Below are 23,630 nucleotides of genomic sequence, written 5' to 3'. Positions count from 1 at the left end.
TGTAAATTTACTAAAAGTCACTGAACACACACTAAAAAATGGTGGAATTTTATGATATCTAAATATCTAAATCAGACCTCAATAAAGCTGTTTTTAGAAACCCACCAGACATGTAGTAGATACTCAATACTATAGCAAATCACTAACATTTAATAAGCATTTACTGGTAAGCAACTTTAAACACATTATGTGCCATAGCTCAATTTAACTCATGTATTTCTAAGGCGTATTTCTTAGTTTCAGTCTTTCAAATACCACTTTCATTATTTTTTCCATATTCACTTCCCATCAACACCAATTATCAACCAAATATTGTTCTTTAAACAAAATTACTTACATAAAACTTAGAGAAATTCATTGAAAAATAAAACACTATATCCCTATGGTAAATGCAAAATCAGTATCGTTTGTCATAAATAAAAGGTACTGTAAAAATAAACACAAGGAAAGCCAAACGATCTTAGTTTGTAGACACATGTTGTTACCTAAGGAAGGCTTGCTCTCTCTGCTTGAAAAAGGAGACTGAAAAAGTTAGCCAGCTGATTCACACCAGCACAAACAGAGAATTTCGCTCTGATGTAATCAGAACCCGAGACTGGGATCCCAGGCTGAGAACAAAGAAGGTTTTCTTGTGTCCCCACCTTCAATAGAGTTGAAAACAATTGAGGCCAGATACCTTCTTAGGTTATCAGAGGCGGAGGTGGCAGAGCCGCAGAAAGAGCAGATGCCTGGATAGACGGGCGGGGAGAGGTTGGGGACCTTCAGTCCTGACTCCTGACTTGGTCAGGAATTCTGCCTCCCCTGAGGCAGGAAGGGGCCTGAGAGAATCACTCTCAGGGACCACAGAATAGTAAGGAAGGAGGTGGCGTCCATCCACTGGAGGTCGGAACCGGTCTTGACCTGGAGCTGCGACCCCAGCAAGGAGTGTGGAGACAGAGGCTTCGGGGGAGCCTTGGTGCTCGCCTCCCAAGCCCCACGCCCACAGAGTGGAAAGGACATGGAATGGGAGCTGAGGGACAGTTGAGGCGGTCGAGCCAGAGTGACCCCGCGATGCCGGGGAGCTACGCAGGGCCTACTGAAGAATGCGTCCTCACACTAGTGGGAGAATCAGAATTTAAGACGCCCAGAACAAGGGGACCTCAACAGCCAACAATGTCAGCCAGAGAGGCAACTGAGCCAAAGAGGATCCCACATCGTTTAGGGAGGAGACATGTTCCCCTCTTCCTTCTTTCCCAGAATCATGGGAGAAAGCGATTTCACTGAGCATGGCAGAAGGGAAAAGAGAAAACATTTCAGGTTTGTACCTCACTTGATTCAGATTGTTCAATAAACTGGGTAGAGGAGGATTAAAACAACTTAAAAAGATCTCACTTTCACACTCTGCCATCCAACTGCTGCCTAGACTGTGACATCTAAAATCATCTCTGGTTCCTCCTACTGTTTAGAAAACACTGCTCAAGGGAAGGTGAAGAGATGCAATCCAACTGGGATGCTGAAAACGTGATAGAATGATACCTGAACAGCTTCTCCACCCACTCTTTATCAACCTTGGTCTGTCTTTTCCAAGCTATAGAGTCCATAAAATTTAGTAACATTACATCCTTGACCAAAATGACTGTTTTTCTCTCAATTTCCCCCCCTCTTTCTATTTCTCTCACTTGTTCTATTTTCCTTCCCTCTTACTGACTTCCAGTTCTTGAGTTTCCTTGGTCAGCAAGGGAGAATTACTCTCCACTGGTGGGTCTTATGGTCAAATGAGAACCAGGACACCATGGGAGGCAAAATGTTGGGGAACAAAAACTCCTGCCTGCAGTGGGCAGGGTTTGAGTTCAGGTTCTGCCGTATTATCTATATTAGTTCACATTCTGAGCATCAGTGCACAAGGGTTTTCTTTTCCCCACATCCTCACTAACGCTTGTTATTTCTTGTGTTTTTGATGACTGCCATTCTGACAGGTGTGAAGCTGTATCTCATTGTGTTTTTTATTTGCATTTCCCTGTTAAGTGGTATTGAGCATCTTTTCATGTACCTGTTGGCCATTTGTATGTCTTCTTTGGAAAACACTGTGAGTTTTTTAAAAAGTAAAGTAGTGCTATGTGTTGTTCATGAATACATACATATGAAGGGAAAGAACTTCAAATGTGTGGGAAAACACATTAAACTCATGCTAATGGGGAGAAAGGGGCCATGAGACTGGGGAAGTGTATCCAGGGACTGAAAGAAATAGTCAAGGCAAATATAACAAATTAGGAACAACCGTTCAATCTGGGTGGTAGGCACATGAATGTTTACTATACTGTATTACTCTCTGTGCTTTTGTCTTTTGAAAAAATATTTTTCTTAAAAAATGTTTCTGCTCAGTGTTGAAAATCTGGAGAAAACAGAAAAGGGTAAACCCAATAACAATAATAAAAACCCAACGTTCATGGGTATATGTACCTCCCATCTTTTTTATTCATTTATGCATACAAATGCACTTAAACACAATTGGGTCGTTCTGTTTTGTGGTACCTAAGTTGCATGCTGGCAGCTGGGTTGGATGGCCTAGTTGTCAATGAGCAGGCCTTACGAAAATGAAACATTCCCTCCACCCTTTTATTACTGAAGCTTCAAACACCGGCCTGGTGTTTGTTTTTCATTTATACTTTACTGTGTTACATGATGCCAAATTCATCTGCCAGTTCACTCCATTCCGTTTTTTCTAAAAAGTAAAATCGTTTTTTGGTGTTGTATAGATACCAAATGTTCAGGTGATCAGCTAAAGTTCTTTATTATCTACTTGGTTTAGAATTATGTGTCTTCCTTCTACCCCAGTAATATCAGTAGATGAGGGTATGTTTTTTTCTCTTCACCCTTTCACTTTTCAACCACCTACTTCTTTGAGTTTGAACCAAACTCAGGAGTTGGTTTGAATACTCAACCAGTCAGGAAATCTGGATTTGGTCTCTAACAGCTAAAAAAGTCACCTGAAAGTCTAAAACTGCACTGTCCAGTGTAAGTAGCCACTAGGCATATGTGGCTCTTTAAGTTTAAATTTATTAAAACTGAATAAAATTTAAAATTCAGTTCCTCCATTACAGGAGGCACATGTCCAAGTGCTCAGTATTCACATGTGGCTGGTGGCTTCCATGCTGGACAGCCCAGGTCTAGAACATGTCCGTACTTCAGAAAGAACTGTTGGACGGTGCTGGTCTAGATCATGTGCCAGCAATTATGTCATTTCCTGCACTTTCCAAATGCCCCATCTTCATCTTCCTAACTTTGAAAAGCTTCTGCAGGTGCAACTGTGGATGAGGAAACTGTGGGTAAGACATGAATGTTGAAGTAAAAACTAGCTAATTAGAGTCCTCTTCACTCTTCCCTGGGGACCACTATTTCTCGTAAGCTACTCGGGCTTCTGTCCTGGCCTCCATCTTTGAGTTGTTATAAGATTTTCAGATAAAGATCTTACCAAGAGACAGAGGTAGATCCAGGGACCCAAGGCTCCTTATTATGTTTATTTATGAAAGAAAGTTTGAGGATTTGAGGCAAATGTAATCGGTAATCCAGTTTTGTCCTTAGACAAACTTCTAGTCACTGCTTCCTTCTTGGAAGGTAGACTAACAGTCAACTAATGAAGTGTGGAGAGCAGGAAATTGGCTAATTTGCATCCAGTGACTCCATAAGGTCAATAAGTGGTCACAGCTCAGAACGGCTCTTATTTTTGTAGAGGACATGCTCTACGGACAAATAAGGTGACAAGATAAAGTAGCACCTGTAAATCTTTGAACCGAGGAAAAATAGTTAGCGAATGAAATTTCTCGTGAATACACCTTTCCTAAACTTATGAGGTGAGTTTTTCTTCAAATTCTCTCCATTGTTTCTGTGTACCTAGTGCACCGTGATTTAACTTTTCTTTGTTTTTTTTCTCCCTCTGTACTTTTCCATTTGGCTTTTACAGAAGTGTGCTCTACTGCTATTCTAGAATGAGTCTATATACCACTTAACCCTTAAATCACCACATTTTATTAGAACACCTACAGAGTATTTATTATTTCAATTAATAAATGTATATCTTTTTCGGGAATTGTCTTGGGGCATGAGTACCAAGTGAAAAACACTCAGAAAATTATGCAGAACTATAAAAGCCTTCAGCCAATGACAAATGTACTCTTTAGGCATTACGCCATTTAAAATAATTCCAAAGTAGCTTTCACAAAATACTGTCTTACGGAGAAGCCAGCTGAAAAAAGATAAATGTTGGTACAGAAACTCTGAAGGAAGCCAAACTAGGGGCTTCACCAGGGCTGGAGTGGGGAAGAACTTAGGTAAACAAGTGTCCTCCACCATGAGGCCTCTGTGGTTTCCAGGTCCCTCTTCTCTAGATGGAATTTGGGACCTGTGAGTAGGTGTACCCCACCAGATCACAAATTGCTCCAGCACTGCAGAGGGCAAGAGGCAGTCACTAGGAGACCAAATCTCAAACAACTTAGGTCTTTACAGACGTGGTCAACACTTACAATTCTCCTTAGAAGCAAACAGGCAACTTGTTCAGACTCTCCAAGGTGAGTTCAGTCTCATACTTGGAGAGTTTCAGAGGGAAAGGAATACATCTGGTGAGTTTTAAGTCTGTGAATCTTTTCCTGAGTTGCTAGGCAAATATTAGCCCTGTGCGCTGTCGCCACTGTCTTCCCTTCAGCTCACTAGAGGCTAGTCATCACTCCCAGCTCCCTGCCTTTGCCTTTTCTGCAGCAATAATGAGCTTGGAAAGAGACTCTGAGAGGCCTCCTTGATTTTATTTATTTATTTCATTTTTAAATTTTTTTTAACATCTTTATTGGAGTATAATTGCTTTACAGTGGTGTGTTAGTTTCTGCTTTATAACAAAGTGAATCAGCTATACATATATATATCTCTTCCCTCTTGCATCTCCCTTCCTCCCACCCTCCCTATCCTACCCGGCCTCCTTGATTTTAATCAGCCACACAGAGTAACTCATTACAAACAATCTCACTTCACGTTGTGCATATTTTTCAGGGCAATGCTCAGACCCCCAGTCTAAGTAAAGTCACATGCTTATGGAAAACACATATTCCCAGGCTCCACCCAAGACCCAATTGCTCAGAATCTTGGGAGAGGTGTCAGGAATGCACATTCTAATCAGCTCTCTTCCATGATTCTTTCACTAAAAGGAAAGATTGAATGGATGGAAGGTAAGAAGGGTTTCTATGCCTTTTTCTATAAAGAAACAAGATGAGTCAGAAATTCAGCTAAATCTCTGAACCAGAACAAAGAAAAATTAATAATTGAGAAATAACTCTGGGCAAAAAGCAGAAGAATTTTAAAGCTGTAAGTACTTCCAAGGAGTCCAGGGACTTGGCAAGGCCTTGGCCATCGTCTTTCCCTCATTTCTCAAGCCAGTTCCAGTTTCAGATATCCTGTCATGCTGGTTGAGACCACCAGCAAGTGGTCACTTCTCTTTATTTCTATTTCTCATTTGTAAAATGAGAAATAGCAATTTCTGTCTTGTACACCACACAACGTTTTTGTAACGATGGATCCAATGAGATAACATAAGTGAAAGCAGTTTGCAAACTACAGAGTGCTTTACAAACATTATGAGGTCCAGAGAATAGAGAACTGTATTATTCTTTCATTGACTAATTGTTCGTCATTTTGGAAAAAAATCAGTTACTGATTCAATCTTCTGTTCTGTGAATTAGGGTCATGTCTTTGCATCGTGAGTGAACTGTATTATGGCACAATCAATTCATTCATTGTTTGTCTTTGCAATTAAGTTAACATGTGGTAATTTACACTGATTATGGAGATACTCAGATAAGGTGCGTTACTTAGGGCTCTTCGTAAATGTAGACAAAATTTAAATCCTCATCTCTCTCACCAATCTTCATTTTGTATCTTTTCTTCTTTGCCGTTCATTTGAAGTTATCTATTTAGTTTTAAAGTAAGTAATACATATGTAAAAATCAAAATTCAAAAGGTATAAAAGTCTCTTTACACGTACATCTCACATCCATCTAATTTTTGCTTACCTTTGGAAAGCAATTACTGTCATTGTTTTTTTTTCTTTTTAATTTTATTGAAGTATAGTTGATTTATAACATGTTAATTTCTGCTGTACAGCAAAGTAACTCAGTTATACATATATATTTATTCTTTTTCATGTTCTTTTCCATTATGGTTTATCACACCATATTGAATATAGTTCCCTGTGCTATACAGTAGGACCTTGTTGTTTATCCATCCTGTATATAATAGTTTGCATGTGCTAATCCCAAACTCCCTGTCACTGATTTCTTGTATACACTTCCAGAGATTATTTTTACGCATACACAAATAGATATAAATATATATCATCTCTCCTTTTACTTTTCAACATGATGACAGCATACTCCACACACTGCTCTGTGCTTTGCTTGCTTCACTTAACAATACATCTTGGAGATCTTTCCCTAACACAAAATAGTTTCCTCAATCTTTTTTTTTTTTTTAAATAAATTTATTTATTTGTTTTTGGCAGTGTTGGGTCTTCTTTGCTGAGGGCAGGCTTTCTCTAGTTGTGGCGAGCAGGGGGCTGCTCTTTGTTGCGGTGCACGGGTTTCTCATTGCGGTGGCTTCTCTCGTTGTGGAGCACGGGCTCTAGGCGCCCGGGCTTCAGTAGTTGCGGCTCGCGGACTCAGCAGTTGTGGCTTACGGGCTCTAGAGCACAGGCTCAGTAGCTGCGGTGCACAGGCTCAGTTGTTCCACGGCATGTGGGATCCTCCCGGACCAGGGATCGAACCCGTGTCCCCTGCATTGGCAGGCGGACTCTCAACCACTGCGCCACAAGGGAAGCCCTCCTCAATCTTTTTTACATCTACAGTAAATTTCATTGTATATCTGAGCTATAATTCATCTACCCAGTCTCATAATGATGAACTTTTAGGTAGATTCCAATCTTTTGTCATAAATAATGCTATAGTGAATACACTTGAACATTCATTATTTTCCATTTGTGTATTTCTGGAAGCTGAATTCCATATGCCTCCTTTTCTAGCCTCTGAATGTTTTGGTTGACTTTTTGGGACGCTTCCCAAGTTGTGCACAATCTTCTTCAATTTGGAAAACCAAAACTGAACACAATACTCTAAGAATAATCTTCCTAGTTCTGAATATAGCAAGACTGCTTTTCTCTCTTTTGTTCTTGCAAATCAGATCTGCCACAATTGCAAGCCAGTTTTTTAAAATGGCCTAACAACTGTTTGAAAGAATCAAGTTTATTAAAATAATGACTAACGTTGCTGAAGAATATTAAATATCTAAGCACCGTGATTTCCAGTTATTTGACTATTTGTCTTTACACGTTTTCTTCCTCTCTAACACATGTTCTTTGTTTTGGTTTCTATCTTAATGGAAGGGTTTGTTAAGGTCAAGACTGCTCAATACACAGCAATGAAAGCAATTAAGAACAAGGTGTAGGATGGGAAAATAATATTTTAACTGTCAAGTATGTATCATGGTTAACTGCTCTGATTTCAAATGTTTCATCTCATCGGATCATATGCCTTAGCTTTAGAATATATAATCACCACACAAATATAGAACATCTTTGGACCAGGAATTTGGTAACTATAGCCTGTTAATGTTTCAGGTGTCAGCAATGGCTTAAGAAGTTCCAGTTTTCTATATTGTTGCTTAATGCTCAATGGTTCAAAGTGGCTTAGTAGCAGGCAGAAATAGCCACTAAGCCTGGAGGGGTGGGATAGGGAGGGTGGGAGGGAGGGAGACGCAAGAGGGAAGAGATACGGGAACATATGTATATGTATAGCTGATTCACTTTGTTATAAAGCAGAAACTAACACACCATTGTAAAGCAATTATACCCCAATAAAGATGTTAAAAAAAAAACCCTCAAAAAAAAAAAAAAGAAATAGGCACTAACTAAGGAAGTTTTGAGGTATTTACTAAGCATACAGGAGCCAAATTGCACTGTATTCTTTTTTTTTTTTTTTTAAAGAAGATGTTGGGGGTAGGAGTTTATTAATTAATTAATTTATTTTTTCTGTGTTGGGTCTTCGTTTCTGTGTGAGGGCTTTCTCTAGTTGTGGCAAACGGGGGCCACCCTTCATCGCGGTGCGCGGGCCTGTCACTGTCGCGGCCTCTCTTGTTGCGGAGCACAGGCTCCAGACGCGCAGGCTCAGTAGTTGTGGCTCACGGGCCTAGTTGCTCCGCGGCATGTGGGATCCTCCCAGACCAGGGCTCGAACCCGTGTCCCCAGCATTAGCAGGCAGATTCTCAACCACTGCGCCACGAGGGAAGCCCACTGTACTCATTTTGATAAGAAGTGGAACTTAAATAATGGAAAGCCACAAACAATCCCCAAAGTTCACTTTAATTAATTGCCTCACCACGATTTTCTGTCTCACTTTTTTTTCTTTTCTTTCCTCACTCCCTAATCTCCTTTTGCCAGAATTTCTCAAGAGTGGTAAAATTGACTTTAAAAAAATGTCCTTGCATTTCCTCAAAGGAATGGCACAAAAGGGGGTTAGCAGGTTGAGGAGCTAAGAGGTCACAGATAACACAAAACGTAGATGATGGTTGAGAGTTGACTTTGGTTTTCGTCAATCACCTCTGAACTCAAATTAGAATTGACTTATAGCTGAGTGATAGAAAACAGCCGAACGCAGGCTTGAACAACCCACATTTCTTTTTAAAGAACTAAGCAGGGCTTCCCTGGTGGCACAGTGTTAAAAGCATCCGCCTGCCAATGCAAGGGACATGGTTTCAAGCCCTGGTCGGGGAAGATCCCACATGCCGTGGAGCAACTAAGCCCGTGTGCCACAACTGCTGAGCCTGCACTCTAGAGCCCATGAGCCACGACTACTGAGCCTGCGTGCTACAACTACTGAAGCCTGCGCACCTAGAGCCCGTGCTCTGCAACAAGAGAAGCCACAGCAATGAGAAGCCCGCGCACCCCAACAAAGAGTAGCCCCCGCTCGCGGCAACTAGAGAAAGCCTGTGTGCAGCAACAAAGACCCAATGCAGCCAAAAATAAATAAATAAAATAATTTTTTTAAAAAAAGAGCTAAGCAAAATGGCAGGATGAAGAATGAGAAAGCCATTCTTTACCTTTTCTCAAAGGTAAGAATCCTGAGGCTGATTTGCACCCTTTGTCACTGTAAATTCAACCTCATAGATACTGAAAGCTTCAACATTAATCTATCTAGGGCAGCAACCAAGAGTAAAAGATATAATAAACAACCATTACAAGAATAACTTCTCTTTCAAGGATAGGTTATTGCCCCATACATCAGTCTTTACAACTTGAAACTGTTACAAACTTTCTCTTTGAGGATGTTAACTCAGTCTTGTGATGTTCAAGTATCACTTATCCTCACCAAATATGTCAGTTGATACATTTGCCTTATCGTTTATCTGGACTGTTCTCTGAGCACTTCAGTGTAAATAATTTCTATCAGATCTGAAAAGTTGCATCCGTAGTCAAATCTCAACGATTTGAATAACAGTTACGCATTTTAAATTATTTATATCAAGTATTCAATTCCGTCTGCCTCTCACAGGCTCTTCATTTAGGGGCAACCTCTTATTCTTCAGTTTCACCCATATATATATATATATATATATATATATATATATATATATATATTTTTTTTTTTTTTTTTTTTTTTCCCTGCGGTACGCGGGCCTCTCTCACTGTTGTGGCCTCTCCCGTTGCGGAGCACAGGCTCCGGACGCGCAGGCTCAGCGGCCATCGCTCACGGGCCCAGCCGCTCCGCGGCATGTGGGATCTTCCCGGACGGGGGCACGAACCCGCGTCCCCTGCATCGGCAGGCGGACTCTCAACCACTGCACCACCAGAGAAGCCCACCCTTAGATATATCTTTTTTGTATGCATCTCAAAGGAAAATCTTTTTTTCCTCACCTAACCACAATACCACTGTCACATCTAACAAATTTAACAAAACTTCTCAAAGTGAGTCTTGATTTCATAATATTTTACCGTGGCTATGTAATTTAGTGTGTGAATACCAGCCAAGTACAGGTGATACAACCCCGGTTTTCTCAAAAGAGCTGTAAAGCTGGTTGTTCCAAGATGAGCAACAGCTAAGGCCACGATGGTGGGTTAGTCACCTCACCGCGCCTCGTCTGTTCTGCAACCCATTCCCAAAAAAGGAGCGGGACCTAGAGAGACCTACTGGAGTATACCTGGAAACAACTCAAGTCTTCAGTGGCCTCCACCTTGTAAAATGTAACGAGGGATTTAAAAGCTGATTTAGACTATGTTTTTGGACGGCTGGATGCTGAACTCTTTTTATCTCAAAATAGTACAGAGATCATCAAAAGTCCCTGTAGGGCAGGCGTCCAGGAGCTGATTTGAATGCTGCTGACTGTGCTTTTAAGGAGGTGTGCCAGCAAATGCGATCAGGAACAACTTCTCATAAAAAGTCAGTAGAGGCAGAGCCACATGAAGACATGTCCAGAATTTGGATACCAGGTCACCTTTTGAGAATAAAACTACTGAGAGCACATACTTATTTCAAGTAGCCGTTTGCAGAAGGACTAGTGCTGTGGGTGAAAACACTGGAAGCAACTCATTTCCAACAAGTGGACAGTTAAATATTTGGTGGCATTTGAGTGGTATGAGTCTAGTCTAGTATTTAAGACAGACAGTTCTGGAAAGGGGCAGACATGAGTTGCAATCCTGCTGTTTCCATCTGTTTTCTATGTAACCGGGAACAGATTATCTAGTCTCTCTAAGCCTCAGAGAGTTGCTGTGAGTACTAAACTAAAAATTAAATGCAGTCATTTTCAGTTTCTCATATACCTTGATATTGGAAAGGAGGTTCTCCAAGCAGTTAGCATGAGTGATCTGGTCCCCTGAAAACAGTAATGCCATTTGATGGCAAACAGTAATGTCAACTGATGTATTATCTTCTAGTTCTACATGGCAGTCTCTCTCTCTCTCTTTTTTTAAATTTTGGCCACACCGCATGGCATGTGGGATCCTAGTTCCCTCCCACCCAAGGATCCAATCCATGCCCCCCACAGTGAAAGTGTGGAGTCTTAACCACTGGACCACCAGGGGAGTCCCTGGCAATCTCTTTTGAGTTTGGTTACCTAAAGATAGTACTTGAAGGGTTCTGATAAAATTTCTGACCTGCAAAACAGTGGACTACCATATGGGCCAGAAATTCTACTTCTTTTTTTAATAAACAAGTTTTTTTTTTAAATAAGTTTATTTATTTATTTTTGGCTGTGTTGGGTCTTCGTTGCTGTGCGCAGGGGCTTTCTCTAGTTGCCGCGAGCGGGGACTACTCTTCGTTGCGGTGCGCGGGCTTCTCATTGCGGTGGCTTCTCTTGATGCAGAGCACAGGCTCTAGGTGCGCAGGCTTCAGTAGTTGTGGCACACGGGCTCAGTAGTTGTGGCTCACGGGCTTAGTTGCTCCGTGGCATGTGGGATCTTCCCGGACCAGGGCATGAACCTGTTTCCCCTTCATTGGCAGGCGGATTCTCAACAACTACGCCACCAGGGAAGCCCAGAAATTCTACTTTTAAGTATATACCCGAGAGAAATAAAAACATAGGTCCACACAAAAACTGGTGCACAAATATCCATAAAAGTATTATTCATAATAGTCCCAAAGTGGAAACAACTTAACTATCTATCAACTGAGGAATGAGTAATTGAAATGTGGTCTATCCATATAATGGAATATTACATGGGTAGTATAATATATATGGATAATATAATGGAACATTATCTAGGAAGAAATGAAGCACTGATACATGCTGCAACATGGTTAGCTTAAGCTTGAAAACACGATGCTTAGAGAAAGAAGCCGGTCACAAAAGACCACATATTTTATTTTATTTTTAAAAAATTTTATTGAAATATAGTTGATTTACAATGTTGTGTTAATTTCTGCTGTACAGCAAAGTGATTCAGATATATATATACACATATATATATATATATATATATATACACACACATCCTTTTCCATATTCTTTTCCATTATAGTTTATCACAGGATATTGAATATAGTTCCCTGTGCTATACGGTAGGACCTTGTTGTTTATCCATCCTATAAATAATAGTTTGCATCTGCTAATCCCAAACTCCCAGTCTATCCCTCCCCTCCCCCCTCCCGCTTGGCAACCACAAGTCTGATCTCTATGTCTGTGAGTCTGTTTCTGTTTCATAGATATGTTCATTTGTGTCATATTTTAGATTCCATATATAAGTGATATCACATGATATTTGTAAAAGACCACATATTTTATGATGCCACTTACATGAAATGTCTAGAAAAGGCAAATCTATAGATACAGAAAGTAAGCCAATGGTTGCCTAAGGCTGGGAGGAGGAAGGGCAGGCAGGAAACAGGGAGTGACTACTAATAGGTACAGTGATCCTTCTGGGTATAATGAAAATGCTCTAAAATTGATTATGGTGATAAGTGCACAATTCTGTGAATTTCCTAAAAACTATTGAATTGTACACTTTAAATGGGCACATTGAATGGTATGTGAACTACAACTCAAAGCTTTTATATAAAAAACAGAACAAAACAACAACAAACATAAAACCAGAAATAGACCTTGGGGTTCCACCAAGCCCCTCTTACCCTGTGAGGCTCCGCCGATGAAGGTGACTGGGCTCACTCTCTGACATTTCTTAATTGAAACAACAAGCAAATATTGTCAATATAAGACAAAGAAAAAAACATGGCATATAGCTTGTTCTACATCTTACCTTCAATTCAGAGGGTTTTCAGGTGATTTAAAGCTGAGGGGTTTCATAGACTACTTTATCAACATCTATTCAATGATGCACAGAATAACAAATAGAGAACCAAAATAAGGATCCCAGGAAGGACAGCTGGGAAGGAGGAAAGATGAAATTTGTAGCTAACTTGGCAGTAAGATCCAACCTAAACTGAATGTTGAGAAATAAAGTAATCGATATTGTCTATTTCCTACTCAGTATCCTTTCCCCTAGTTCCCTTCCTATTTGATTTTCATTCTGTTAACACCCCTCCCCCATCTCTCCCCACTTCCAATTCCTTGGCCGTCCTGGTTGACTCAGCACATTTTATTTTTGCCCCTCTTCCCACCCCACCCCCCAGTTATTGAGTCAGGAGTGGGTATGTGACCTAAGTTGTCCAACCAGAGAATCTCAGGACTCTCGTTTGGAAGCCTGAGGCAGAAGCTGTCTTTTCTCCTGGACAATTTCCTGAGCAGATGTAGGACAGGATCAAAAACTATCACAGACGCCTCACCGTTAGCCTGTGGATGAAGCTGACAGACTAGGAGGACCCGGAGAATCACAGAGACGTGAACTGCAGTCTTGATTGGAACCATGCCCCATCTCTATGTTTTCACCTCTAGATTTTTCCAGTTACATAAGCCAATAAATACTATTTTTGTTTAAGCTGTATTAAGTAGACATTTCTATTGTTTACAGCCAAAAACATAAAAATGGGATAATTCTAATAAATTCTAAACTCATGCCTAGACTTAATATTTATTAAGATGTTTGGAACAATGCCTGGCATGTAGTAAGTGCTATGTAAGTGTTAGTTATAGTTATTATTATTGACAGAAGTCTTAGTATTATAAAACAAAGAAAATAATAATGACTAACCTATCTACTTAACAAAACATTGTTAATAAGACAATGGAAAACAAAAGAAAAGGGCATCATTCCTCCCTCCATTGTAAAAGTAATACCTATCCATTATAGAACAGTTGAAAAACACAGAAATATATTAAGAAGAATTTAAAAATCATTTATAATCCCACTCTCTAGAAAAAAGTAATATTTTGGTTCATTTTCTCCCAGTCTATTTTAAACATGTGATTGAAATTATTCTACATATACAACTTCGCATTCTCTTCTTTAAAAAATTGACCGTATCTCATAAGCATTTTTCCGTCATTTATTCTCATTTTGGATTATTTTCCTAGGATGGAGTCCTAGAAATGAATTGTCCTAGAAATGAAAGTGAGACTTGCAGGGTTCTTTTGAACATGAAATGAGATAATGGATACAAGAGGCATTTGAAAATTGAAAGCACTGTACAAGTATGAGCTGCTCTTGTAATATCATTAGCTCTTCCCCTAAACTTGCTCCTCCCCCTGAATTCTCTATCTTGCTGAATTGCAGTAGCATGATCACCACCACCATAAACAGCCAGCCACAGTTACCTGCTGTCTTGTATCAAGAACTTATCATGTGCTGTGCACTGAGCTAAACAGGTAAGCACTTTATCCATTATTCCATTTAGTCTTCGTCGGATCCCTGCTAAAAAGGTGATAGTATCCTATTTTGCAAAGAGAATTCCGAGCTCTGATGGAATTAAATAATTTAAGGTCACACAACCAGAAACTGTAGAGCAGGGATTCAAACCCTAAAATTCATCTGCGTAAAGTCCCTGCTTTAACCACTTGCTATCTGCTATTAGGCCCTTTTCCCCAGTGTGCATTTCTTCTGTATCCCACAAGTCATTGAGTGGGGCACTTTCTGATCCCTGTGGCACTCTCCTCTGCATTTCTACTTCTTCTGCCCTAGTTTGGGCTCTCATTGTGTCTTCCCTGGATGATTTCAATAGTCTCCTGATGTGAAGAATCTGACAAAGTGATCTTCCTAAAATGCAAATCTCACCATCAGTTAGTGGTTCCCCAGATCTGTCAAGAGAGAGTTCAAAATCTTTAGTGAGTACCCTTATTTCTTGTGATCCCTCTTCTCTTGTTGCTCCCCTGTGGGGTCATGCCTCTTTATGCTTTCCTGTCCACACCCAGACCAATGCCTTGGCTAGCCATAGCTGCCTTCTTTGTCGAGATGACTCCTATCTTTTCAAACTCAGTTAAAGCATCTTCTTTGGGAAGTTTTCCCTGTTATCATCACACTCTTTGACATTGAACAGACAGCCTTTATTTATTAAGCAACTTGAGAACAAGAAGCCTATCTTGTTTCACCTTATATCCCAAGTAAAGTATTGATTGACACATGGTATGCTGTAGGTGCTGAATAAATACCCACCAAATGAATTTTTATGTGACTTTGGTATTGATATCTCATCAGGAAATGTTAGGGTGCATTAATGAAATGCATGTTGTCCAGAAAAACAACATTATGCTCTCTATAGGATGTGAAATATGGTCCTCAGTTTTGGAGTCTACATTTTTAGAGGCTGATTAGTAAATTGAAATTGATAGAGAGGTGCAAAGAAGGTAAGAAGGTCTGGTAACAATGTTGCATGTAAAATGGTTACAGAAATGAGTCTGTTTACATTAAAGAAAAGACTTTGGAGTGGGGGGCAGAATGGGAGATGAGAGCCATCTTCACATACAGATGAAGATTAGCCGAATAAAGACAAAATTTCTTTTTTTCTTTTCCTTTTTTTTTGCGGTACGCAGGCCTCTCACCGCTGTGGCCTCTCCCATTGCGGAGCACAGGCTCCGGACGCACAGGCTCAGCGGCCATGGCTCACGGGCCCAGCCGCTCCACGGCATGTGGGATCTTCCCAGACCGGGGCACGAACCCATGTCCCCTGCATCGGCAGGTGGACTCTCAACCACTGCGCCAACAGGGAAGCCCTCCTTTTTTAAAAAGTTAATTTTTATTGGAGTATTGTTTGCTTTACAATGTTGTGTTAGTTTCTGCTGTACAGCAGTGAATCAGCTATACATATACATATATCCCCTCTCTTTTGGATTTCCTTCCCATTTAGGTCATCACAGAGCACTGAGTAGAGTTCCCTGTGCTATACAGAAGGTTCTCATTAGTTATCTATTTTATACATAGTGGTGTATATATGTCAATCCCAATCTACCAATTTATCCCACCCTCCCTTCCCCGCTTGGTATCCATACGTTTGTTCTCTACATGTGTCTCTATTTCTGCTTTGCAAATAAGTTCATCTGTACCATTTTTCTAGATTCCGCATGTAAGCGATATTATATGTTTTTCTCTTTCTGACTTACTCTGTATGAAAGTCTCTAGGTCCATCCACAAGACAAAATTTCTAATCATAGAAGTATGAGTTTCTCCATCCTTCTGTTATAGCCGTTATGAAAGGACTTCTGTACAGGGTAGAAAAATGCCCCAAATATGTTCAAACTCTTTGACTTGGGGCTTCCCAAACTGAGTAATTTCACATCAGCTTGTCTGAAAAGCAAGTACCATGTAGAAATCACCAACAGTAAGAACTTATAGTGCAAGCAGTTTCCAGCACTGAGGTTTTTATCATCATTTTATATTTTCCACACTGAAGGCAGAGGAAATCATTCAAAGAAGCACCAAACAAGAACAGTAAAAAATGTGGCAACGTTATGGGCAGCTGAGAAAATAGCCATAGCATAGGGGCAGAACAGCCCAAATACAAGGAATGGGATGGCTCCTTTCAAATGAAGACTCAGGGACAAGAAATAAAGGAAGGTAAATAGGCAGGGCCACATGCAATAACAACTCCTCCAAAAGTGATTTGCAGCCAGAGGCAGCTTTTCTGCAGAGTTAATTAAGCTCTTCGACCACTCCTTTGCCCTGGGCTCCCCTGAGGCCTCTGCAGGTACTCTGAAAATCTTAATGTTTGTCTTAACGAGGACACCCAAGACTGTATAAGTTTTAGACCTTACAGAACTTGTTTGCTTCAAGCCTGTCAACCAGTTGACCAGCAAAACAAAGCGTAGCATATGTGTAGTGTGTTTAAAGTTATTTTTCAAGCATTGTATTTCAGCCACACCTACACACCCAGATTGTAATCAGTTACACCAATATTATCTTTGAAAACAAAATATATTTACACGAAGACTCCAGTGCCAGATTCTTTCTTATGTCTAGACCCTGCTCTGGCATTATCGAATTTGGGTGCCCTGTACTGATTTTAAGTACTTGATATTTTTGTCTATTTGACTTGTTTGAAAACCAGATCCTGTTTTAATTTAGACCAGTAGGAGGTATAAGAAAGTCTTTATAAGTTAAAATATTTAAATCTTAATTACCTACTCATGTGGTGAAGGTGAAAATCATGCAAGGTTAAACCTGTTCTGCTTCTTACAGAGCGTCCCTCTGAGAAGTGACGCCACCTGTTCAACATCAGTGGCAGAGGGAACATGGAAGCCTTCTAAGCAGGAGAGAAATAGGAGACAGCTAGGGAACTTTCTAGGTCCTCTTGAGTTACATTCTGTAGAGTGGCTTCTCTGTTTATGAATAGAAGTGTGATTTTAGAGAATATCACAAAGCTACCCTAAAATGCAAGCAGAAAGAATGGCCAGCCATTGATACATTTTCCATGTATCCATGGAGGGACTTATGAGGCGAATGTTTTCTGATACCTGCTAGGGAGTTGGTTAGCATGATGTGAGCAGACGACCTTAAGTTTCTGAGTCACACAAACCAAGATTCAATTTCCTTCTCTGCTGGTTACTGGTTTTGGTTGTGGGCAAGTTATTTCACCTCTCTGAGCCTTGGTTTCCTCATCTGCAAAATAAGGATGATACTCATCTTACAAATCTGAATGGTCTCTCTTGCACTGTCAATTTCTCCCCTTCCCCAGTGGCTTCTTGGGTTTTTTTGTTTGTTTGTTTTTTATTTTGACTGCACTGCCTGGCTTGTGAGATCCCAGTTCCCCATCCAGGGATTGAACCCAGGCCACGGCAGTGAAAGTGCGGAATCTTAACTACTAGACCACCAGGCAACTCCTCTTCCCCCGCACAGTGGCTTCTTATCAATGGCAAACAGCAACAAAAACAACAACAAAACTCTCTACCCGTACCCCACAAGAGCTGCTCCACTAGCTCGCTCTTTCAGCAGGAAACATCTTGGAGGATATGACTGTGCTTGTTAGCTCTGCCTCACCAGCCACTTAAACCTTTACTTCCTACATGTAGCTTTACAACTTACAAAGAAATGACCAGTGACCAGGTTCTATGATCTCCAAGTTCAGTGATGCTTTCTTAGTCTTCATCCTACTTGGTCTTTTCTAGCTTTTGACTCTATGCTGTGATGATAAACATAGGTTAAACAGAAAAATAATATATCATTCTGGGTTTCTTTCTACCTCTCTTGTTGCTGTCCCCATTGGCTGTCTTATGGTTTTAACCACTTTGGGGTAGGTAAATTCCTGAATTCCAAACTCTCTCTGAGCTCTTTCCCAAGTAATGACTGTGTATCTCATGCTGGAGAGGTTGTTGGCATTTCATCAGCTCCACTCCCCTGTCCCCGTTATCTTTTCCCTATTTCTGCCAATGGCATTGTCCTTACCCTATTCTCCCAGGCACCGTGTTTGGACACATGAAGTTCCTTTTATTCCTCCTCCTTTCCAGTCCCACTGCATCTCTCTTCGTTCTGCCCACAATCACTCTTCCCCTCATATCACAATAGGCTCCTACTTGGCCTCCTTGCCTCTAGACTCTGGTTCATACCTCGTATGGCTGTCACACTCAATTTGCCTAAAGCCAACTCTAATTATATCTTTTTTCCAAAGATTTCTATGGCTCCCCAGTATCTTTTAGGTAAACTGACCAACCATCTTACCTTTGCTATTTATTACAAACCCTGTCCTCCAAAGAAATGAAATACTCACATGTTCTCTTACATGCCTTGTGTTTTTCCAACGCCATGCCTTTGCTTGCATTGTTCCTTCCATGCTTTTTGTCCTCTCCTGGACATCCTTTGTATATCCACAGGAACTCTCAGATACAATCTCTTCTATGATCCTTGCCTGCTGTCCTCAGCCAGATGTAACCAACTTCTTCCCCCAATTTATTCCTTAAAAAGCACAGATAGTTCTCTTGGGCCATTTATGACTTTCCACTTAGTAGTATACTTATGCATGCACAAGTTTTATCCTCTCTGCCAGAGTGTAAAGCTCATTTAGTTATGTGTTCCTTCAGCAAATATTTTTTTGAATGTCTATTAAGTGCAACCACTCTGTAAAGGTACAGAAGTGAACCAAACACGACTCCTCCCCTCAAGGGACTCATGATGTAATTAAGGAGACAATAAAGAAAATAGATCACTGGGCTTCCCTGGTGGCGCAGTGGTTGAGAGTCCGCCTGCCGATGCAGGGGACACGGGTTCGTGCCCCGGTCCGGGAAGATCCCACGTCCCGCGCAGCAGCTGGGCCCATGAGCCATGGCCGCTGAGCCTGCGCGTCCGGAGCCTGTGCTCCGCACACGGGAGAGGCCACAACAGTGAGAGGCCCGCGCTCCGGAAAAAAAAAAAAAAAAAGAAAGAAAATAAATCACTAACGTTTAGTTTACAAACAGTGTGTCAGAGTTATGTACAGAATGTTCTGGGGGAACACAAAGGAGGTGTATCAGCTCAGCCTTGGAGAAGAGGGAGAGCAGAAAACTTCCATGAGCAGGTGATACTGGAACCAAGTCTTAAGTGCTGAGTCAGTCATGGATGATGTGGTGGGTTTGGCGGTGAGAGGATACATTCTGGGTATGGTATATTTAAAGGCTACCAGTTATAAGCCAAGGCCAAGCTTATAACCAGTTCATATTCATGTCCCATACTACATTGTTCCAACACCTGCATTAGAACAGGACCATTCCATTATAAAGTATTCACCATTCTGATTTGTGATGAGAAAAATGCAGTGCAGTAAGTTGTCAAAAATTTACATTGTATCTGTCTTTTAAATTGTAAAATGATGACCATTCTTACTTTTTGTTGTTGTTAAATGTTCTTTCTTTAATGAAACAGTGGTGACAACACACAGTTGTGTCAATGTTTTATTTAGAAAACTAAAACACTGGTAATTTTTTTATTTTTTAATTGACGTATAGTTGATTTACAATGTTGTGTTAGTTTCTGCTGTACAGCAAAGTGATTTCAGTTATACATATGTATACATTCTTTTTTATGGTTTGTCATAGGCTACTGAATATAGTTCCCTGTGCTGTACAGTAGGACCTTGTTGTTTATCCATTCTACATATAATAGTTTGCATCTGCTAATCCCAAATTCTTAATCCATCCTTCCCCCACCCTCCCTCCCCCTTGGCAACCATAAGTCTGTTGTCTATGTCTGGAAACACTGGTAACTTTAAATGCTGCTCCAATTTTAAAAATTTTGTTTTACTGACCCATGATTTTCAAGAATCAAGCTCTCAGAAGTATGAGTGGATTAGAATTCCCTGGACAGCTTTAAAAAAAATGTATATTGAATTCCTTATGTCACCTTAGTCTTAGTGATTCAAAATTTCCAAGGTAGGAGCTTAAGAATTTGCCTTTTTATAAAACTTCTTAGTTGATTTTGAAAAGCATCCTGATTTGGGAGCAGCTGCTGTACCTGGATTTAACTCACCTGAATAAGTGTCAAATGGATGAGTGGGTGCTGCTCATATAAGGATACATTTAGGGACATAAACTACTTTTTTTCCCCAACAATGAAATGCACACATCTTAAGTGTACGTGAAAGATAACTCTTTTACGAGAAAGTCTGATTCTTAAGAAGAGAGGAGAAACAGGAGGTTATTTTAGGCCTTTTCCTTTTGTGAACAAAGGGTAATGAAGTGAAAACATAGTACTCTTCAAATGACTTGGTCACTGACGTGAACATGTTTAGGATGAAAAATCATTGTCTGAGAACTGCAAGACTAAGTATGCTCCTGTGAGTGTCACTTAATAAAAAGAAAGTAACACTTTAAAGTCAAGAACATTGATGAATAGGGCAACAAACTTTTATTAATGATCCTTCAGTGACCTGAAAATGCAAATAAACGTCTTTCGGGACCTATTTTAATTAATTAATTGAAACATATTAAGGTTTTAATTTAATTTAATTTATTTATTTATTTCATGTGGGATCTTAGTTTCCTGACCAGGATCAAACCCATGATCCCTGCATTGAAAGCATGGAGTCTTAACCACTGAGCCACCAGGGAAGTCCCCTGGACATAAATAATTTTAGATAGAAAACCCCCAGGTCATTTTTCTACATTTCCTTGCCCTATTCCATGATATTAGAGTTCAGCCTTGCATACACAGTCCCAAAAGCATGAATATTGGGGCACTGCTCTGAACCTAGGGAATTTCACTTGCTTTTCTCTTAGCATTTAGATTCATAGAAATTTAGACATCCCTGAGTTGAGTCCCTGATTTTGTGGGCAAGGAAACAGGTCCCAGAGGGTCTGTAGGACACATCCAAGGCTCCACAACAGAATTAGGACTTTCACAGTCACTTGGTACTGTTTCGTGCATATTTTCACAGAAAATTGCACTTCATGCTTTTCTCTATTGTACATTCATTTTTCATTGAATCACACAAATTGGTAAAGTAAGACAAGTTTTTAATATTTACATTTGTCAGGGGAGGAAAGATAGTCCACTTGATGAAGGGCTTGCCCATAGTTATACAGCTACGCCAGTCAGCTCCAGCTGCCATAACGAAATACCACAGACTGGGTGGTTTAAACAACAGGACTTTCTTTCTGACAATTCTGGAGGCTGAGAAGTCCAGGAGCACGGTGCTGGCCAGCTTGGTTTCCCAATGATGAGGGCTCTCTTCCTGGCCTTCTCTCTGTGTCCTCGTGTGGATGGGGGTGGGTGGATGGTGGAAACAAGCTCTCTGGTCTCTTCTTATAAGGGCACTAATCCCCTCTTGAGGGCCCCCACCCTCATGACCTCATCTAATCCTAATTACCTCCCAAAGGCCCCATCTCCAAATACCATCATATTGGGGGTCAGGGCTTCAACAGATGTGAATGTTGGAGAGGATACACTTCAGTCCACAGCAACCGCTGAACTAGGACCAGAACCCAGCAGAATTGGTTTCAGTGACGCTGCACAAACATGTGTTGGGGTGTCCGGGGTGAGGGGCCCTTCAGTATTACATACCCATGCCTTGTTAGTGGCAGGAGAGCTTTGGAAATAACTAGGGCAGCAAGTGCCAGAGTGGGGAATAGCGCTCCGGGTATTCAGAAGCAGATGATTTTACCTCCAACCGAGCAGAGGAAGATGAAAAGGTTTTCAGCAGGTAAATATTGGAGCGAGGACAGTGCAGGCATGGGGAGAGCTCTGCAGTGGAAGGGTGAGGGCTGCCTCTGGGGAATGGGGTAGAGCCTGTTCAACCACAGGAATGGGCACATCACGCAGTGGCGCTGGAACATCCAGCGTTCTCCTCGTTGCCGCACTCTGTGCGTACTCCGTGGACGCTGTGTCTCCGTTTTTACTGTCTGTTTCCTGGGGTAGAGACCCTGCTCTTTATTCATCTGGAAACTAGCAAGGACTATGGAGAGGGTGGTCCATAAATCTCAAGTCTATTGAAAGGAAACAAAGCCGGAGGCGCCCCAGCCGCGGCGAGGCCGTGCCAGCTGTGAACCAGGGCAGCAGAATGTTTCCCGACTGAAAGTGGAAACGCAGCAGAGCAAGAAGGCAGAGAGAAGCAGGTCTCTTGCTAGTGATCTTAAACTGGAGAAAAAAAGAAAAATGATCTTTTCCTAAAATACACGAGGAAGGGGACCTGGGCTTTGAGGTCAATGTTTCCCTTGCACTACTGGTCTCCAGTGGGAGGAAGCTATCCCGGGCTCTAGTGGCCACTGGTAAGGAACAGGACGGATGAGGCCTAAGAAACAGAGGTCAAAAGCGTGGAAACACGGCCGGGCGGAGCGGCGAGGAAAGGGCGAAGCAGGCTCCGGGCTGGCAGCGCGCTGGGAAGGGGCGCGCCCTGCGCGGGGTCGAAGCAGAGGAAAGCTGCCTCATGGCAGTCCTTCCTCTGCCCGGGGGGAGGGCCTTCTGCAAACCTGGCTGGACTCGGAACAATTCATCCTGTTTTTTTTTTTTATCCTGTTTTTAATAAAATCATTTTCAGAACCCCAAAGAGGGCGGTACCCAGAGGAATCTGGAAAATACCCCGCAGGGGCGGGGAGTGGGGCGTGTCCGTATCAGGCCGCTGCAGGCGAACAGACGGTCGCATTGCGGGCAGACAACCGTGCACGGTTCCAGAGGCCGAAGCGCGCCCCCGCCCGGGCCGAGCTGCGGGCCCCCACCCACCCTGCGCACACCCCCGCGTACACCCCCGCGTCTCTGGGCCTCGGGGTCCCGGCGGGGGCGGGGCGTCAGCGGCTGGGGGCGGGGCCTGGCGGGGGAGCACGGCTGCGGCGGCGGGAGGTGCGGGCCCTTCCGTCCCCTGGTTGGATCTGGGCTGAACAAGGGGCGGTGTCTTGCGGCGGTTCTGCGGGCCGGCATTGGGCGCTGGATATGGAGGGCGTGGTTTCGTGAAGTCAGTTCCGGTCGGTGTAAATCCCCCGGGGCGGCGGCGAACGGGCTTCAGATGCTTCTGGGTCGCGGTGGGGAGAGCTCCCGAGTCCGAGTGTGTGAGCTTGAGCGCCGAGCGCTAGAGCGACCCGGCGAGGGATGGCGGCCACCGGGACCGCGGCCGCCGCGGCCACGGGCAAACTCCTGGTCCTGCTGCTGCTCGGGCTCACGGCACCCGCCGCGGCTCTGGCCGGCTACATTGAGGTGGGCACCGGGCGAGCGCCCGAGCCCTTTTTCCTGCGCCTGCGAGGGAGCGCGGCCTGCTGGCGGGCGGGCCGTGGGGTTCGGGCCGGGTGGGGAGCGCGTCGCGTGGGGGCGGTGGGGGTGGTCCGGCTCTGCAGCGGGTCTGGGGCGCCTC

The 23,630-nt window shown here is 42.3% G+C and overlaps 1 protein-coding gene across 6 annotated transcripts in view; it reads left to right on the top strand.

The window, feature by feature from the left end:
• Positions 1–23,278: 23,278 nt before the first annotated feature.
• Positions 23,279–23,630, top strand: part of APLP2 (amyloid beta precursor like protein 2) — a 72,491-nt gene continuing 72,139 nt past the window's right edge. For 3 of the 6 annotated variants that reach the window (XM_019942058.3, XM_019942055.3, XM_019942054.3), the window contains exon 1: positions 23,280–23,476. In XM_019942058.3, coding sequence (XP_019797617.1) covers positions 23,372–23,476 — 105 coding nt within the window. In that variant the 5' untranslated portion in view covers positions 23,280–23,371. Of the gene's footprint in view, positions 23,477–23,630 lie in introns of all 6 variants that reach the window. The other 3 variants (XM_019942059.3, XM_019942056.3, XM_019942057.3) reach the window with 2 other exon arrangements.

This window comes from Tursiops truncatus, chromosome 8 (genome assembly GCF_011762595.2).
Source record: "Tursiops truncatus isolate mTurTru1 chromosome 8, mTurTru1.mat.Y, whole genome shotgun sequence".
Classification (NCBI taxonomy): Eukaryota; Metazoa; Chordata; class Mammalia; order Artiodactyla; family Delphinidae; genus Tursiops; species Tursiops truncatus.
The sequence above is the reverse complement of the archived record's forward strand: the minus strand, read 5'-3'. Positions and strand labels throughout refer to the sequence as shown.